General features: G+C 43.9%; 1 protein-coding gene across 1 annotated transcript; it reads right to left on the bottom strand.

Annotated features, from left to right (window-relative positions):
- Positions 1–293: 293 nt before the first annotated feature.
- LOC117835311 (organic cation/carnitine transporter 7) lies at positions 294–4414 on the bottom strand. The gene is made up of 6 exons (XM_034714671.2): positions 4256–4414; positions 3833–4110; positions 2691–2928; positions 1859–2390; positions 1557–1759; positions 294–767 (listed from the first exon to the last, which is right to left on the bottom strand). The coding sequence occupies exons 2-6, from the start codon at positions 4087–4089 to the stop codon at positions 558–560; spliced, it is 1440 nt and encodes a 479-aa protein (XP_034570562.1). The 5' UTR covers positions 4090–4110; positions 4256–4414; the 3' UTR covers positions 294–557.
- Positions 4415–19618: the final 15204 nt, after the last annotated feature.

The following is a 19618-nucleotide window of genomic DNA, read 5'->3' on the forward strand; positions in this document are numbered from 1 at the left end:
ATTTTTCTATACATCTAAACATAATATATATCTAAGTACATGGTAAAAATTATATATTTAAAAAAGCTAAAACAAGCTACAATTTGAGACGGAGGGAGTACTAATATTTTTATACTAGAAAAGCCAATAATAAATATAAATGTTTATTATTAGACCGAGGGAGTTTTATTTCTTAAAAATGTCACAACACTGCTAGACTTGTGTGTTACACATGCACGACAAGTACTGATATATGCATCACCATACCCACACGGAGAAAAGCATCACCATGCAGAATACACAGACGACCTGGATTTGCCCGTCAGATATCCACCTATATACTTATCATATCATATTATCATGTTTCTCACTGCCAGAATCTGCGAAGCTCCCTAGTGTCAAAAACACTCGAGAACATGAAAAATACACTCGCGAGAAATAGCACTCGGCTGCATCGAGTCGGAAAAGTTTCGTTTCCCCGAGATCTCTATATACATACACATCATGATGGAAGTGGTGGACGCTGGTAGCTTTAATTCTGGTGCATTTGGACCTCAACGTGTTTTGATTTGACACAGTCATTTCATCTCGCGGCCCTTGGTCTCCACAGGGAAGAGGATGCAGGCAACTCCAGCGAGGCCTAACACCAGCTCAAAGACCACAACGGCTTCCATTTGGTGGCAACTCCGCAGCATGCCGACAGCGATAATGGGGCAAACAATGCCACCAATTTTACCGATGGCCGTAGCAATTCCAACACCTGTTGAGCGTGCTGATGTTGGATACACCTAAGAGGAGGAATGGAATTAGGTCGTGTGAAATTAATACTTTTCAGAAAGGATCAAGGCATCAAGCTTATGAAACGTTTTCTGAAGGACTGCTAGCTCAAAAATTTTCAGCACATAAAAACCTTAATAGTCAAACACCATGCTAATCCACCAAGACCAATCTTGCAGCTATGCTAGTTCTTTGATGAAATTCATAAGCTCGGACTTATTCGTACTAACTGCTAAGCCTTGAATTAGATACTATAAAGTTGAAACAACGTATGGTTGATTGAACAATTTTGAAAAGTGGGAGCTCTAGCTACGAGAGTGTTCGTCATCTGCTTATGCAGTTATGCTGATATGCATGTCTTTGTGGTATTTCTGCGAAAATCCAGACCATTAAGTGTAGCATAATATGGAGTACAAGAGAAGTGTAATTGTGCACAGATAGTTGATAGTGCAACAACAAGAAACTAATCCAACAGTAGCATATTTTTTATGAGTAGGTTCTTCCTTTTCTTTCATCATTGACGATTTAGTTACTCCTAGAACCCTGTTCATTTGAAAGATTCAGTTACTCCTAGAACCCAGTTCATTTGAAAACTTACCATTGTGTTGTTAGAAAACTTTGAACAATGGATGCTAAAGTTCATTACAACTTAAAAACATTGGCTTTCTAGATATAATATTCAAATTTCCAAGTTCAATACTACAGCAACATGGTATTTTGTCAGATTACTTATGCAAACTATAACAAAATCACCATGATAACAAGTTTACTCTGTCATAGGATTGGAAGCCCATACAAACCTCTGGTGCATATAAACACAAAACTGTAGAGCTACCCATGCCACAAGCGCGAGCACCGAATAGAAGAGCAGTTGTCAATGACTCTTTCTGATGAACAGCGAGTGGTCCAAGGAAAGCACAGCATCCAAACAACAGGATCCACATTGTAGCTTTCCGGCCAAACCAATCAACAATAATGGCAGAAATCACTAAGCCTGGAAACTCTGGTAAAAAGAGAGTGATATCATGAGTTATTAATCGGAATATCACATAGCTGCCAGCCCTAATGGGGCAAACAGTAAATGGAGTTTACTGTATGATACCTGCTAAACTAGTTATGAAAACATCTTTGTAAAGGTTGACATTTTTTTGGTGCAGTTCAGATTTCTGGCCAGATGTGCATCTTCTGTTAGCATCACTCAGCTGTGATGATAGCAATACTAGTCCATAATATGCGAAGGAATTTGCGAACCATACAAACCAGATAAGAAGAGTTGATCTGAGCAATTTACGTGAAAATAATTTGCGCAATGCAGCAATACCACCAGATTTGGAGCTCATAGCATTGTCAACTGTAGAGTCATTCTCTCTGACTGGAAGATGCCCATTCTGAGAAGTAAGAGGATCATGGTCACCTAATTGTGTCTCTTTATGGTATGTGAGAACCCCAGGAGGAAGAGCTACTTTGTTTGCCTTGGCCATTCTCTCTAGAACAAGTGTTGCATCAGATATTCTATTTTGTACGCAAAGATAGCGTGGTGACTCAGGTGCAAAGACAAAAAGGAGAAGCAAAAGGAAACATGGAAGGGCGGTGAACGCCAGCAACCACCGCCAACTCAATCGTGTCAAGACGACCTGCATTACAAATGGAAATGAATAAATGCTTACAGGAAATCAGGCAGGTGCAAACTAATTTTGCATTACAAATTTAAATGACAATACAAACTAATTAATAATATGAAACCAATATTATTAAAAAAACTTGGTTATATTGAGTTGACGTAGAATTTCAGGATTCAAATGATGTTATGGTGCTTTGTGAGCATTATTTAGTTGAACAAAAATGCAGCGGCTGCTAAGCCTTACAATCGGAGCCATTTTTTCCCCTTGAACAAATTGAGTTGCAGCAAAAGGGACACGTGTTATGTATCGTACCCATGCAAGTGAAGCCTCGAAGATTGTTCCAATAGTCCAGAAAACAGAAAAAACAATCATCCAGGTGCCACGGCTTTTTGCAGGAACAAACTCCAAAAACCAAGATGAAAATACATGATTCCCACCAACTCCTATACCGACAAGAAACCGAAAAACAAGCAAGGATATATAATTAGGAGATAAAGCACTTAGAAACCCTGCTCCAGTAGTGAGAATAATTGAGAACAATAAAGCAGTCCTGCAATAAGGAAGTACAAAGAATAATTGAGAACAGTAAAGCAGTCCTGCAATAAGAAAATACAAGATTTCACTGACTCATGCTTGACATACACAAATTGAATAGTCTAAATTAGACGTTGTATAACAAAACAGGTTAAAATATCACCTCAACTTTGAAAATCAGTACAAGTTACTCCTCAATAGCGGTTACCAAAAGCTGTTCAAGAGCACTAGAGCAGTACACACAATTGCTACCTTTATTATCCCTATGTTTTACATCAACTATACCATAGGTTATATTCAGGTATCATGTACAGGATACTAAATATTGGATCGAAGTTGTCCACAATTTAGGCCTGGTTTGGTTTACGCTGCTTATACCCGTCACATCGATGTTTAGATACTAATTAGAAGTATTAAATGTAGATTATTTACAAAACCCACTACATAAGCGGAGGCTAAACGGCGGGACGAATCTATTAAGCCTAATTAGTCCATAATTTGACAATGTGTTGCTACAGTAAATATTTGCTAATGATGGATTAATTAGGCTTAATTAGGCTTAATAGATTCGTCTTGCCGTTTAGCCTCCACTTATGTAATGGGTTTTGTAAATAATCTACGTTTAATACTCCTAATTAGTATCTAAACTGACACGTGCTAAAAATAAGCAAACGGAACCAAACAGCCCCTTACAAGTGGCGTTCATGTATACATTGCAATTAAAAGAAGAAGTAGTTGTTGGGGTGGCTGCATTTTTTACTGTAATAAACTGTCTGTTGCATGCATCCCTGTGTGTTTAAAACTCTAAACAAGCCCTTCAGGGTGACAAAGTAAGGCATGAAAACGGAATACTAAGCGATTGCAGGAGAAGAAACCATAAACATTAAGCGATTTCAGGAGCTGAGATCATCCTTAATTACCTTCTTCCATACTTGTCAGAAATATAGCCCCAAGAACAGGCTCCTATCAGCATGCCAGTGAAGACAACACTCGAGAGCAGGCTCTCGTGCTGGGCAGAGACATTCCACTGCTGCCGAATCAGCGGTCCAACGAAGGAGAGCAGCATGAGCTCCATGGAGTCCGCGAGCCAGCCCGTGCCCGCGTACACAAGAACAAACGCCTGGAACTTCCCGAACCCCATGGCCGTAAGCGCGTCATCCGTAGTGTAAGTTTCCATGGCAACTAGAGCTAGCAGCACCTGGCGATTCAGCAAAGTGGATGGAACAAGGCATCAGATCACTTGCTGGCTCCAAATTACGAACAGATGATTTTGATAAATCATGATGAGCAGAGCAGGAGGAACTAAGACTCTTAAGAGCAAGAGACGGCGCGCGGAAGCAAACCGAGCCGGCCGCGCCGCCGGTGAAGAACCGCTGCCGATCGAGTACGGGGTAGGGGAGTACAGAACGGCGAGCGGCGGGGGAGTGGAGTGCGACGGTCTGCGGGAGTGTGACGGTCTGCGGGAGTGTGCTGTTGCTCTTGTGTGGGATGGATATGGATGGCGACAGAGTTGACTGAACCAACAAAGTAGGTGGACTGGATGGAATTTCGATGGACGGACGGGGAGAAGAGTGACGTGAGCAGTGAGCACGGGCTGATCCCTATGGTTTGGTCCCGGTCTTCCTTTTCCTTGTGATCCATAGGCATACATTTTTTTGGGCATGTTTGGCTCCACGTTGCTAAAATTTAGCATCCGTCACATCAAACGTTTGGATAGTAATTAGGAGTATTAAATATAAACTAATTACAAAACTAATTGCACAGATGGAGTCTAATTCGCGAGACGAATCTATTAAGTCTAATTAGTCCATGATTTGACAATGTGGTGCTACAGTAACCATTTGCTAATGATGGATTAATTAGGCTTAATAGATTCGTCTCACGAATTAGACTCCATCAGTGCAATTACCATCAGTGCAATTAGTTTTGTAATTAGCTCATGTTTAATCCTCCTAATTAGCATCCAAACATCCGATGTGACCCTACTAAAGTTTAGCACCTCGTATCCAAACACCCCCTAAGTAAAGGAAATTTCTACCCTTTTGCGACTGCACACAACCAAATTCTTACATTATCCTCAGTTTAGAAGCTGAACAAAAAAAATAGGAAAACGAGTATACATAGAGCATGAATAATTCAAAAGCATAGTCTATTATTGCTTCCCCATCCATTCTTGGCGAATATATCTAAAGCGATGATAGCTTGCCGAACAGATGGTCTCTCTTGTATCCTCATGTTGTAACATGGATCAAAATCGTAGCCAATATGCTTCCCTAAAAATAACTATCATTATGTGTCCACCAAATAGCCCACATAACAGCTGCCAACCCCACAAAGATTAAAGTTTTATCTTTTTTTTGCAATGCCTGTTAACCAATTTCCAAGCATATATCTTATTAATCTAGGTGGGGTTAACCTAGTAGTTATCTGAACAACTCTCCGAATGTCTTTAGCATATTGACAATTCAAAAGGAGATGTTTGATTATTTTATTATAATCAAAAATAACACTTTTGACTCCCAACCCAGTTCCTCTTAGTTAAATTATCCTTCGTTAAAATGATACCTCGTTGCAGGTAGCAAAGGAAAATCTTGATCTTTAGAGGAATTTTTAGCTTCCATATGAATTTATTATTGAACGGCACACCTTCGTTTATCAAATACTCGTACATAGACCGAACTGAAAAACATCCATGTCCATGTAGGTCCCAGGTAAAAATATCTCTGCCTTGTGAAAGCTGGTGGTTGGCCATTTTAGCTATTAGGTTGTACCAGGCAATCAATTTATCCTCAACTAATACTCTTCGGAAAATTCAGTGGCCTTTGATTCATAACATTTGCCACTGTTGCACGAAGATAATTGGCTATATTATATAGGCTAGGAAATTCCTCTCCAAACCAAGCCCACCCAAATGTCCTCCCAAAATCTGTTTGTGAACCATCTTTTATCTTGAAGGTCTCACATCTCAGGAAATCTTCCCTGACCTTTAATAAACCCTTCCAAAAGAGTGAGTCTCCAGGTTTAATCTGAATCTAAGAAAAACACTTTGAGCTCAGATATTTATTTCTGAGTAGGGCCTGCCAAGTACCTTCTTCATTGAGTAGTTTGAATAACCATTTGCTGAGAAGACATTTATTTTTAATCCGGAGATATGTTATTCCTATACCCCTTGATCTTTGGGACGACACAAAATATCCCACTTTGCTAGACAATATTTCCGTTTATCATTGTTGCCTTGCTAAAAGAACCTGAACCTATAGAAATCCAATCTTTCAAGGATACTTTTTGGGATTTCGAAGAAAGACATCATGAACATGGGAAGGGCTACTTAGAAACACCTATTTTACATGTTAAATTCTACCCCATTTATTCTCTTTTGAAACACCTATTTTGCCTTAACATAATGACTAAGGAAAAGGATCATTCTTATCATCCAATTAATCATGTCATTGTGTACTCTTCATTAGTAGAAATGATTTTCCGCGAGGACTCTTTAACATTGAGTTATTTTTCTAGAGGAGTTACTATGTATGGAAACCGTATTCATTCAGACCCAAGATGGCAATTCAAAAGAGAAAATTTTAGTTCTAAAAATAGGTCTATAGTAAGTACTATGAAATTCCTATTACATACCTGATACCTCTTTATCATACATAAACTTAGAAGAAAATATTCTTTGAAATGGAACATTATCAAAATGTGAAAATAAGCCGTACGATGATCGGTGCCCTATCTCTTATAATATATTGAAAGCTTTTAAACGGGAATAATGAGGCGTGGCGATTGATCTAGGAGGTGTCTGGGTACTTCATTGTATAAAAAGATCTCTTTTATGTAGATACTATTTTTCAGCAAGAGAGAAAAGGTAGAGGAAAGGCAGAAGATGCGTTGAAACACTAAACACTAAACGTGAACATCAGGCCTCATTAAAACTGCCCTAAAATATGGAGGAAAACCTCCTACCGTTCGAAACTCCTTTGCATCAATCCTGCAGTAAAAATGAGCACTCGTAGGGTTCTAACTTTATTTCCGGTTATATTCCTCCATTATTTTCACCGCAATTCCTTATTAAGAAAAGGTCCTAATTAATTGGTGGTCCAAACTCAAGCAATCTTTTCATTATGTCTTAGCCTCTCCTCAAATACATTCTCTCTCTTTTTCTCCAAAGGTTCTGACCCACCTTGTCATATATTACAATTTGCAGGCGTCTTATTGATTCAGTCGCCTAGATGCTCTAGCAATTAGGAATCCAGTATGAAAAATTGCTCAAGATACATAAAAATAACATGGACACAGATCGGCACATACCCATCATGAACGTATAAGAAAATGAAGCGAAATTACATAATATGGTAATAGAGAGTATTTCAGGTGCTCCCTACTCCACCGTCAAAACACACACAAAATAGTGCATGAAAAATTCAACGAAAAATATGGATGATAGAAAATGTAATGATTCTTATTCATGCAAAATTTAATCGGGTTGGATGTACTGTTCATCTCGATCCGCAACCTGTATCGTATACTGATTTCTCTTTTTTGGTTTCTCCTTGCATAAAATTTTTATAAGTCTCAAACTTTGTATGAACATATAAATCAATGCATCTGTCCATCCATACTTTTGGTTGAATTTTTCATGCATTATTTGATGTGTTTATGGTGGAGTACGGGAGCACCTCAAGGTGATGGAGCACGTGAAGTGTTCTCTATGGTAACATCATGCCTTCGAGATACTGGCTGTGGGGTGTGAGCGGCGGAGCAGCAAACAGCAAGATTAATCCACATCTCTCATGGTCACCATGGTGTCTATAGACATGCCAACATGGGCTTCATGGCCTCTACATACGCCCAGAGCCACCAAAATCACAATGGCTTTCACGGTGGCTACCATCGCTTCCATGTCTGCTTTCTTGTCCATGGCTACCAAAACAGTGAGGATGCATCCCTTGAGGGCAGTTACACAGGGAGTAGAAGGGCGTGCAACACACACAGTAAATGGACGAGGTGAAGCTGTGTCACAGAGGTTTTTCCCCCTCAGATGTCGCATATGAGCCCACCTGTCACCGATTCTCATAGTTGGATTTTGGCTACAACCGACTGCACAGTTGGTTGTAGCCACGAATCGACTGTCAGAATGGCTATATTTGTATAGTACGTTCAGTTGATTTAGTTCATTACTATAAATTTAGTGTACCGCACCATGTGAGAGATCCCAATTGATCAAATGTGATTTATTTTTTTAGCTTATGTCCTACTTTTCTAGTCCAATGTGCGGTTCTCTCGTGAACATGCTTGTGTGACTGTCTCACCATTTAGCTTATGTCCTTTTAGTGTGACCAATTCCTTCTTTTTTCCCAAAGGGCGATTCATTTGTCTCACCATTTCAAACTCCCCACTGGTGTCTCAAATTTTTGAAGTGGTCGAATGAGTATTTGTTGTTGCAAATCAAAATATATACTCTAAAAAATATCCAAAGCGCGAAGTGGATTGTTTTTGACCGAAGCGCGAAGGTGGATTATTGCGAGAAGAAAGCCGGGCAGGTTGGAAGATATCTGCCACATTACACCTGGAACAAATTCTAGCTCATGGAATAAAATAATTGTACAAATCAAATAAATTATATGTACTCACAGAAAAAAATACACTCATAACAAATTATACAAATTTTTGGAATAAAGATTACACCTCGAACTATATATGAATGTACGAAACAAAAAAGTGCACATTTAATAAATTATGCAAACTTATAGAACAAAATACAAATATCACTAAAATGAATTATAGGGACATACGAACTCATAGAACAAAGATTTATACATTTAAAATAAATAAATAAATAAATGATTTGTACATATGAAAATAAAAATTTTATATATGTAGCATCAATACATTATGAATAAATAAAAATAGAACAACTATGATAGTAGAATAACTATAATTTATAAAAATAAATAAATTAAAAACAATGAAAGAAACATGATAAAACAAGAACAAAAAAGAAAAAAAGGTAAAGAAGCCATAATAACACAAATGGAATAAAAGATTAATAAAGAATAGAAAAAAGAATAATATGAATTATAAAAATGATGAATTACAATCCTAAGAAAGAACATACAAATGAGGAAACAAAAAAAGGAAAGAAAAATTACCTGCCTCCACCTACGAGCTGCTAAGTAAAACACCATAGCCGACATTATAACAAGGTCTTCAAAATAAAAACACACTTGACCATATCCTGGAAGAATTTTTTTAAGAACAATTTTTGTATCAATATGGAATATTGTGGCTGTTAAAAAATAATTGAACGGGGGACAAATGATATTTTCTTGTGAGCAAAAAATGAAATATGATGCACAAATAATAAGTATATTGTGAACACAAGATTGAGCATCATGAACATTTAATTGTGCAGGACAAAATGATAGCAACGAACAAACAAATTATTATACGCATGAACAATGATTATATACAACATACAAAAATATTGATTATAGTGAACAAATAAGTCCGATCACAAACAAATGATTCAAATGCGAACAAATAATAGTATACAGAGAACAAATACGTCCACATTGTAAACAAATTATTTGACCAACATATTAGTATAAAAAATAAACATAAAATAAAATAGAGAATAAAAAATAAGAAAATAAAATAGAAAGGAAGAATAACATAGAAAAATAAAAAATAAAAGGAAAAAAGATATATCGACATGGTGAACAAGATATTATAAAAAGTGAATAGAAATAAGAAATAAAATATAGAAGTAGAAATAAAAAGAAAAGAAGAGAGAAGAAAATGATGTATCGAGCTAGTGCGATAGGCTAGTTTGTTGGGCCGACTAACTTCCGGCTTGCTCTGATCCCTCGAACGGACTATTCCTCGAACGGGAGGAACGAATTGACTATCGTACATACATCTATGGGTCTACCAGAAGGTTTCGATAGTTTTAAATAATGGGCTGGATATCGAGATGTATCTGACATGGAGACTACGGTGCAGGACGGCGTGATCTACGTTACAAGACAAGAACTAGTCGAAGATTAGGAAAGTACTTGTAGTAATCAGAGTAGAACTTGTCTAGTTGAATCCGACTAGTATTCTTGTAAACAACCGACCTGTAATCCTGCCCCCGGCAATATAAGGTGAGGCAGGGACCCCCTCCAAAGTAATTCAATTCAAACAACACATAAGACATAGGGTATTATGGAATCCAGCAGCCCGAACCTGTCTAAATCATGTGTCTGCGTTTACCTTCGAGTTTCTGATCTCGACGAGCCCCACTAACCAAAACACTACCTCGGGCACCCCCCTTGGTAGGTTGCCGAGTCTAAACACCGACAGCTAGTGCGCTAGGTAGGGGATCTCGCCGAGAATCCTATGGCGAACTCGATGGCACAAATCATCATCAAGCCAATCATCGCGTTCGAAGTAGGCACGACGTTCATCTTTGGCTCTTGGGTTTTTATTGCAGATGGCGCTGGAAATTTCCACCGCCACATTGAGACGACCTCGGAGAAGAAGTAGCAAACCATGAAGCTCCAGCGTCAAACTCTAGAGGATCTCATCGAGAATTTCGACGAATTTTAAATCTCTGACTTAGTTAGAGGCTGGAGGGACGAGTCTGAGTACAACTCGACTTCTCCCTCCAGTTGGATTGACTTTCACGAGCCGACGCATAAGCCATGGTGCAAGTCGGACAACTACCCGAGTCGACTCCTGTTCAAACTCTGCAACGCGATCACTATTTATCAAGCCGCCCTATCCAGATCACAATCCGATATGGATATGATCAAGGACTTCAACTACTACTCGAACCCGAACGAGGAGACCCCTTTATCAGGTCGGCAACAGGGCCTGGTGATTACATCGACTCCCCAAGGTAGATTCATCTACTGGCCCAACATGAAGCCACCTGCTTTCGCCAAGGATAATGATTCACGCCTCATCGCTTACCTCGACACCCTCCTGTATCAGGAGGGAGCTCCTCTGTCGCCCATCTACGAGGAATGTGACACCATGGAGGTCATCACTTCAAGTCGGGAAGCTACTCTCCAGAATGAGAACTCTTCACTCTCATCGTTGGACAAGAGGATGAAGAAGAAGAGCAACGAGATAGAAACCCATGACACGAGCATCACCCAGATGATATTTCGCAGGATGAGCTCACAGCCAACGCTGCTGGAGAAGAGACCAAAGCTCAAAGAACTTGACAGCAAGCAAGAAACACTGCGAGGGCAGAGCGCTGCCGCCGCCTTGCAGCGGACCTACCAATCATGAACCTAGATAACGCTTTTCAAGTAGTTCAAATACGTCACCATCGTACTCCCCTCGCCACCATCGCGTCCATTGATCTCATTACCCGTGCCATGCCACAGATCAAGTACACCAGACAGTTGGCTAAACTGGCAGAACATCCATACGAACAACTCAATCAGCAAAACCTGATACATTCAGTCCAACACTCTCCATCCCAGCACAATCAACATGGCACTAGCCATGGAGACCCTCTGTCCAGACCAAGCCAACTCCAAGCTGGAGAAGAGGGTAGTTGAGCGGGACTTCGGGAGGTCGTGGCCACCGTGGGGCTAACCCAGAACCCGAATGCCCAGTAGAAGACCTTCGCAACAAGATCAACGCCAGCCGCGATGTCCATACCATCATTGATGGATAGCGCCGCGAGCGCGAGCAAAAAGTCGAGCACCTAGAGGATGATTCTAACGGGATCCCCGCCTTCTCCAGACATGTGAGGAGGATAATTCTACCCGAAAAATTCAAACCCCAAGTCATCACCAAGTACGATAGCAAAAACGACCTAGTCCAATGGCTCCGATGCTACTCACTGTCAGTATAGGCAGCTGGAGAAAATGATGACACTAAAGTCATCTACTTACCCATCTGCATGGAGGCAGTGCCACTCACATGGCTCAAATCATTAGATAAGAACTCCATCGAAACGTGGAAGGACCGCAATGTTGCGTTCACCAACAACTACACAGGGGCAATGCAACATTCTGGCAACAGGATTGACTTGTCTCAAGTTAAACAATAAGAAGGCGAGACCCTGTGGAGTTATTTACGTCGCTTCTTCGACAAGAAGGCCACAAACGTGGACATCACGGAGCGCGACATTATAGATTATTTCCAGAACGGCCTCCACAACCGCCGGATGTTCCAGGACTTCGGCAGAAGATGCCCAGCTGATGTCAAATTTCTCAAGATCATGGTACAGGTGTGGGCAGATAAATAAGACAGGGCGATTGAGAGGTTCGAGTCCAATCGCAACAAGGGCCTAAACAATAGCCAACGCAACGACAAGAACCGTAACGATTGCCCTAGAAATGACAACCAAAATAACTACTCGGGAGGTCACAACCACAAGTGAAAGTAAAACAATACCGTCGTGGCAATGTCACAATCATCCAAGAAAGGTTGCGATAGGAATCAAGACAGGCCCTCGTTCAACAAGCTCCTGAAGAAACAATGCTTATGGCACCCATACCACAAGCACTCTGCGATAGATTGTTTCAGTCTACGCAGAGTCATGAAGGACTTGCCAGAACCATCTAGCACCAAAGACAAGGGCAAGACTAAGAAAGATGAAGACGATGGGGACAATGGCAAGTTTCAGAACCCATCCAACACCATCAACGTCATCTTCGGCGGAACACCGGGTACAACTACTAAGCGGTCCCAGAAGCTCGCCCTTCGAGAGATAATGTCCATGAACCAACAACACCAACGCTCATCAAATGATCCGAGGTGCCAATTACCTTCTCCAGGAAGCACCAATGGACTAGATTTTCATACCCAGGACGATATCCCCTTGTCCTAGATCCAATTATTGCTAGCTCCAGACTCACTAAAGTATTCATCGATAGCGGCAACGGTCTCAACATACTGTTCGCCAAGACACTAAAGAAGATGGACCTCGACATCACTGATATGCTCACCCCAATGAACTCTCCGTTCTATGGGATCGTCCTGGGCAACGTGGTTGTACCCCTCGAACATGTGGTTTTGCCAGTTACTTTTGGGACCAAAGAACACTACCGACAGAATACATCCGGTTTGAGGTAGAAGACTTCAAAACATCATACCATGCTTTCCTCGAAAGACCAGCATTGGCCAAATTCATGGCCATCCCGTACTATGTGTACTTAGTACTCAAGATGCCAGGACCCAAGGGAGTACTCTACCTGCACGGAGACTTTAAGAGGTCATATGACTACGACATAGAAGCTGTTGAGCTAGCATCAACCACACATGTACCAAATTCAATGATGCAAGTCTTCGCCGCATCCAAAAATCTATCCCTGTCAGAACTCAAGATCCCAGAAAAGAAGTTGGGAGCAATCAAGGTCAAGCCAGCAAGTGAAGTAGACGTCAAAGCCATTTACCTTGAGACTGGTGATAGCTCCAAGATAGCCCTGATTGGTATAAGGCTGGATCATAAATAGGAAAGCGCACTCATCAGTTTCTTCTAGACCAACCGAGACATCTTCATGTGGAAACCAGTGGACATGCCAGGGGTGCCCAGGGAGTTGATTGAGCACTCACTAAACGTGAATCCAAAAGCTACATGAAAAAGGCAACACCTATGACAATTCGCCCCAGACAGAAGTGAAGCCACCAAGAAAGAGCTGGCCAAACTACTCGCGGCGGGCTTCATAAAAAAAAAGTCTATCATCCTGAGTGGCTTGCTAATCCTATCCTGGTGTGAAAGAAAAATAACAATTAATGAAGGATGTGTGTCGACTACACAGACCTCAACAAGCACTGCCCAAAGGATCCCTTCGGACTTCCTAGGATTGATCAAGTCATCGACTCCACAGCTGGATGCGCCCTACTCTGCTTCATCGATTGCTACTCGGGGTATCACAAGATAGCTCTCAAGGAAGAAGACCAAATCAAAACTGTGTTCATCACCCCATATGGAGCTTTCTGCTACACAAAAATATCCTTCGGGTTGAAGAACGTAGGCGCTACTTATCAATGGACAATCCAGGAGTGTTCCAAGAAGCTACTACACCGCAACGTAGAGGCGTACGTGGATGACGTGATCATAAAGATCAGATTTCCCGACGACCTGATTGTGGATTTGGAAGAAAGTTTTGCAAGTTTGCAAGCATTCCGGTAGAAACTCAACCCAACAAAGTGCATCTTTGGCGTACCCTCCGGGAAACTAATCGGTTTCATCATCAGTCACCGAGGAATTGAAGCTAACCCCGATAAGATCTCCGTCATCACCGACATGCATGCCCCATCATGCATCAAGGATGTCCAGAAGCTAACTAGATGCATGACGGCTCCCAATAGATTCATCTCAAGCCTTGAAGAACGGGGCCTACCCTTCTTCAAAGTACTCAAGCGACAGGACAAATTCCAGTGGACCGAGGAGGCAGATCAAGCCCTGCAACAGTTAAAAGACTTCCTATCAAAGCCACTGGTCCTAATGGTGCCAAACCCCAATGAAGACTTGTTGCTTTATATCACCGCAACTACTAATGTTATCAACATGGTGATCGTGGTTGAAAGACCAGAACCAGGCCATGTATACAAAGTACAAAGGCCCGTTTACTTCGTCAGCGAGGTGTTATCAGATTCCAAGGCTAGATACCTGCCAGTCTAGGAATTTCTATACGCAATACTACTCACACGCGGAAGCTACGACACTACTTCTAGGAGCACAACATCTCCGTCAATACCGACTTCCCCCTGGGAGAAATCCTCCACAACCAGGATGCAACAGGAAGAATATCTAAGTGGGCGGTAGAACTCGGAGCATTATCCCTAGAATTCAAGTCGAGGACTGCGATCAAGTCCAAGGCACTAGTCGATTTCATGACAGAATGGCGTGAAAATCAACTACCAGCAGAGCGTCCAGAGCATTGGGTTATGTATTTTGACAGATCTCTCAAGCTTGAGGGCACCAGCGCAGGAGTACTCTTAATATCTTCCAAAGGCGAACAACTCAAATACGTCTTGCAAATCTTCTAGGAAGTATCCAACAATAAAACTGAATACGAGGCGATGCTGCACGGGCTTCGACTGGCAGTCTCACTAGGAATCAAGTGATTATTGATCTACAGTGACTCCCTAGTGGTGATCAATCAAGTCAACGACAAGTGGGATCGCCACAAGGAGAACATGGATGCGTATTGCCTAGAAGTGCGCAAGCTAGAGAACAAGTTCTCTAGTCTGGAGTTCCACGACATAGTTCATGATAACAATGTAGCCGCAGACGTCCTATCCAAACTTGGATCTACTCGTGCTCAAGTTCTAGCAAGGGTTTTCATCCATGAGCTACACAAGCCATCCATAACGGAGCCGGCACCATCAACAACCACTGATCGAGGTCCTACCGCACCAGATCGGGAGGTCATGATGCTCGACGTAGACTAGAGAGAACCCTTCATCAAATACATCAAAGAGCACAAGTTACCTCCAGAAAAGATAGAAGCAGAGCAAGTCTCACGACGCACCAAGAACTATGTTCTAGTCGGAGATAAGCTTTGCAGAAGAGGTGCATCATCAGGAGTTCTCATTGTAGAGAAGTAGATGGGAAACACCACACACCCTACTAGGGGGGTGACCTCTATATATATAGCCAATATGGCTTGGAGTACAAGGAATACATCAAGTGTACAAGGAAAGGATAAATACATCCTAATATACGTATATACTTCCTAATACCCGCCCACAGTCAAAACAGGAGGATCACGGACACATAGACTGGACCTAAACTCAGTAAACAAAGGAGTTGCCAGGCCCTTTGTCATGATGTCCTCGAACTAGTGAGAGGACAGCACATGGAAGACCAGGGCCTCATCCAGTGCTGCCTTCTCACGGACGAAGTGAATATCAATCTCGATGTGCTTCGTGCACCGATAATGCACCGGGTTGGCTTTCATGTAGACAGCACTCACGTTGTCACAGTAGACAACAGTGGCTAAAGAAAGTGGGACATGAAGCTCCTGAGGAAGTTGACGCAGCCAGCAACACTCTACCACAACATGAGCCACAGCCCGGTACTCCGCCTCAGCACTGGAATGAGACACCATGGTCTAGCACTTGGAGGACCAAGACACCAGATTATCACTAAGGTAGACGCAGAAGCCGGAGGTGGAGCGTCTAGAGTCTGGGCAGCCAGCCCAGTTGGCGTCGGAGTAGCCAGTCAGAGACTGAACAAGTCTGGTACCGATGTGATGCCCGGAGGAGAGCATGCCCTTCACATAGCGAAGGATGCGCTTGATCAGGGCCATGTGGGGCTCGCGCGGGTCATGCATGAAGAGGCACACCTACTGAACCGCATACGCAAGGTCAGGTTGAGACAGAGTGAGGTACTGAAGAGCCCCAGCAAGACTCCGATACTCAGAGCCGTCCTAGAGCTTGGCGTCATCGTGTGCCAAATGCTTGGCATGAGTGTCAACGAGAGTCTGTAGAGTGACACTCAGCCATGCTGGCACACTGAAGAAGATCCAGGGCGTATTGTCGCTGAGATAGGAATAGGACCTAGGAGGAACGCGTGACGGAGATGCTGAGGAAGTGGTGTAGGTCGCAAAGATCCGTCATGGCGAACTCGGAGTGAAGACGCCCCATGATGTCCCGAAGAAGAGTCGAGGATGAGGCGGTGAGAACCATGTTGTCGATGTAGAGCAGCAGGTAGGTGATGCTCGGCCCCTCTTTGCATACAAAAAGGGAGATGTCGGAGGTGGAGGCGACGAAGCCGAGCTGTCGAAGGGAGGAGGCGAACCGCTGGTACCACGCCCTTGGGGCTTGCTTCAGTCCATACAAGGACTTTTGCAGGAGATTGACATGATCGAGGGTGATGGGGTTGACGAAGCCGGGAGGTTGCTGGCACTAGACAGTCTTCCTGAGGTGTTTTCGAAGAAACATATTCTTCACGTCCAGCTAGTGAATCAGCCAAGCAAGAGAAGTGGTGATGCTGAGGACGGTCTGTATCATCGCCGGTTTGACAACCGGACTGAAAGTCTCATCGTAGTTGATGTTGTGACGCTAGGAGAAGCCACAAACCACCCAGCATGCCTTGTGCCAGGCGAGGGACCCATCAGCATAGAACTTATGCCAGAATATCCACTTGCCTGACACAACATTGGCACCGGGCAGCTGCGGGACGAGGCGCCAGGTGTCATTGTTGATGAGGGCCTAGAACTCATCGACCATGGTAGGACGCCAGTTGGTGTCAGCTAGAGCACTACAATAGTTCGCCGGAATCGGAGAGGGCAAAGAAGAAGTCAAGGCTTGCATGCCCTGGTAGTGGACCCGATGGATTTCCCCAGTCACAGATCGAGTGATAGGTCGTGGAGGGGTAGGTGATGACGAGGAGGGCGTAGGAGGTGCTAGGGTCGTGGGGAGACCGTGGGCGCTCGACGGTGCAGTCAGGATGCTCGCCCAACCAGTCGGAGCACTTGCCGGTGCGGTCGGGGCGCTCGCCCGACCGATCGAAGTGCGCGCCAGAGCGGTCGAGGCGCTCGCCGGTGCGATCGGGGCGCTTGCCCGACCGGTCGTAGCGCTCGCCCGACCATTCGGAGCGTTCACCGGTGAAGGAGAGAGTGGCATACCGCCCTCAGATGGAGTGGGGTACACGGTCGGTCCATGTAGCAAGATGGCGGGGTCGTCGTTAGTGAATTCCTGCAAAATAACGGGTGAGGAGGAGCATCGGAGGGGCTGGACAAGAGGAAGTTGAGCTGCGACGGGTGAGTGGGGTGGGAGGAGAAGGGGAAAACGGACTCGTTGAAGACAACATGGCGAGAGATGATGACTCGATGAGTGGACAAGTCAAGGCAGCGATACCCCTTGTGAGAGGAGGGATAACCGAGGAAGACACAGGCTATGGAACGAGGAGCAGGCTTGTGGCGTGCCGTGGCTGAAAGGTTAGGGTAACAAAGACAACGGAATACACGTAAGTGAGAGTACTCGGGAGGCTAGAAATAGAGGAGGCGGTAGGGAATGTCATTATGAACGGCAGAGCATGGGCGCCAGTTCAGAAGATAAGTGGCGGTGGCGAGCGCCTCGGCCCAATATGGGGCAGCCATAGAGGCATGAATGAGCAAGGTGCAAGTCACATTATTAAGGGTGCGTAGGACATGCTCGGCTTTCTCATTTTAGGGAGAATTATAGGGACACAAGAGGCGCAAGTGGATACCCTGAGAAGTCAAAAAAGATGTGAGAGGCTTATTGACAAACTCGATCCCATTGTCAGCTTGGATGCTTCGAACGGGAAGACTAAACTGCATACGAGCATAGGCACAAAAGGCAGTGATCTGTGAGATGACTTCAGACTTTTGAACTAGAGGAAACGTCCAACAAAAATGCAAGAAGTCATCCAAAACTAGGTAGTAGCGATAACCAGAAACGCTAGCAACGGGAGAAGTCCAAACATCACAGTGAATTAACTCAAAAGGAGCAGAGCTTTGAGAGCTAGAATGTGAGAAAGGTAATCGCACATGTTTCCCTAACTGACATGAATGACATAGAGTGTGATTGTCTTTATTACAGGCAATAGATGAAGTCTGTCTAAGTGTAGCTATGGCGATAGGACCAAGATGACCAAGACGGAGATGCCACAAACTGGAGGAGATGGCAAGGCCAGCGTGGGGGCGCTGCAAAGCTGGCTGCTGGAGGCATGGTGTAAAGATCGCCGGCACTAGTGCAGCGAAGGATCATGCGTTTGGTCAAAAAATCCTTGATAGAGAAACCAAAAGCATCAAACTCTATGGTGAAGTTATTGTCCTTAGTAAACTGACAAACAGAAATAAGGTTACAAATTAAAGAAGGGACAAAAAGGACATTGTTAAGGTGAAAATGGGAGGTGGGGGTGGTGAGGGTAGAGTTGCCACAGCACATGATGGGAAGGGTGTGACCGTTACCAACAATAATGGAGGAGTGAGAGGGGGGAGGGCGGGAAAGAAAAATATCGTCTGAAGACGACATGTAGCCGGAAGCACCTGAGTCAACGACCCAGTCGCTGTTCTGCAGTGCCATCTATTTCAAGGCGGCAACCAGACCCGCCTGGTCCCAGGTTGGCACCTGAGTAGGCGCTTGAACAGGGGCGTAGGCGGCGTGGGCCTGCGGAGGGGGGCCAAAGAGGCTAGGGGTGCCGGCGCACCAGCCCTCACCGACCTGACCGCCGATCGGCTGGAAACCCGGGGCACGATGTCGTCAGTGGTGTTGGAGAAGCGCGGGTTAAGGCCACGGAGGACGTTCAGGACAAGCTGGGAATCATGAACGGGATGGCCGACATCGCAGAGTCCATTGGCAAGGGGCTTCATGCGGCTGCAGTACTCGGCGATGGAGGAGTCCCCTTGTGTCATGGAGTGGAAGTCGTGACTGAGGAAGATCGTCAGGGACTACTTGTTGGAACGGAAGAGGCCCTCAATGACGAGCCAAAGATCCCAGGCGGTCTGATCGTCATCGGTCATGGCGAGGCTGAGGACGGAGTTATTGATGGAGCCGAAGAACCAGGAGTGGACATAGCAATCTGCTTGATCTTAGTCAAGGTCCTGAGGATGGGGCGCCACCGTGCCATCGATGTGCGACTTGAGACCAAACTTGCCGCACATGGACTTGAAGAAGGATGCCTACTTGGTGTAGGCGGAGGACTTCATCATCAATGTCATGGGAATGTGAGACTTGACGGAGACGGTGGCGTAGGGGTGGATGACGGGTGGTGGTGCATGAAT

Source organism: Setaria viridis, chromosome 9, assembly GCF_005286985.2.
Source record: "Setaria viridis chromosome 9, Setaria_viridis_v4.0, whole genome shotgun sequence".
NCBI classification, from domain to species: Eukaryota; Viridiplantae; Streptophyta; class Magnoliopsida; order Poales; family Poaceae; genus Setaria; species Setaria viridis.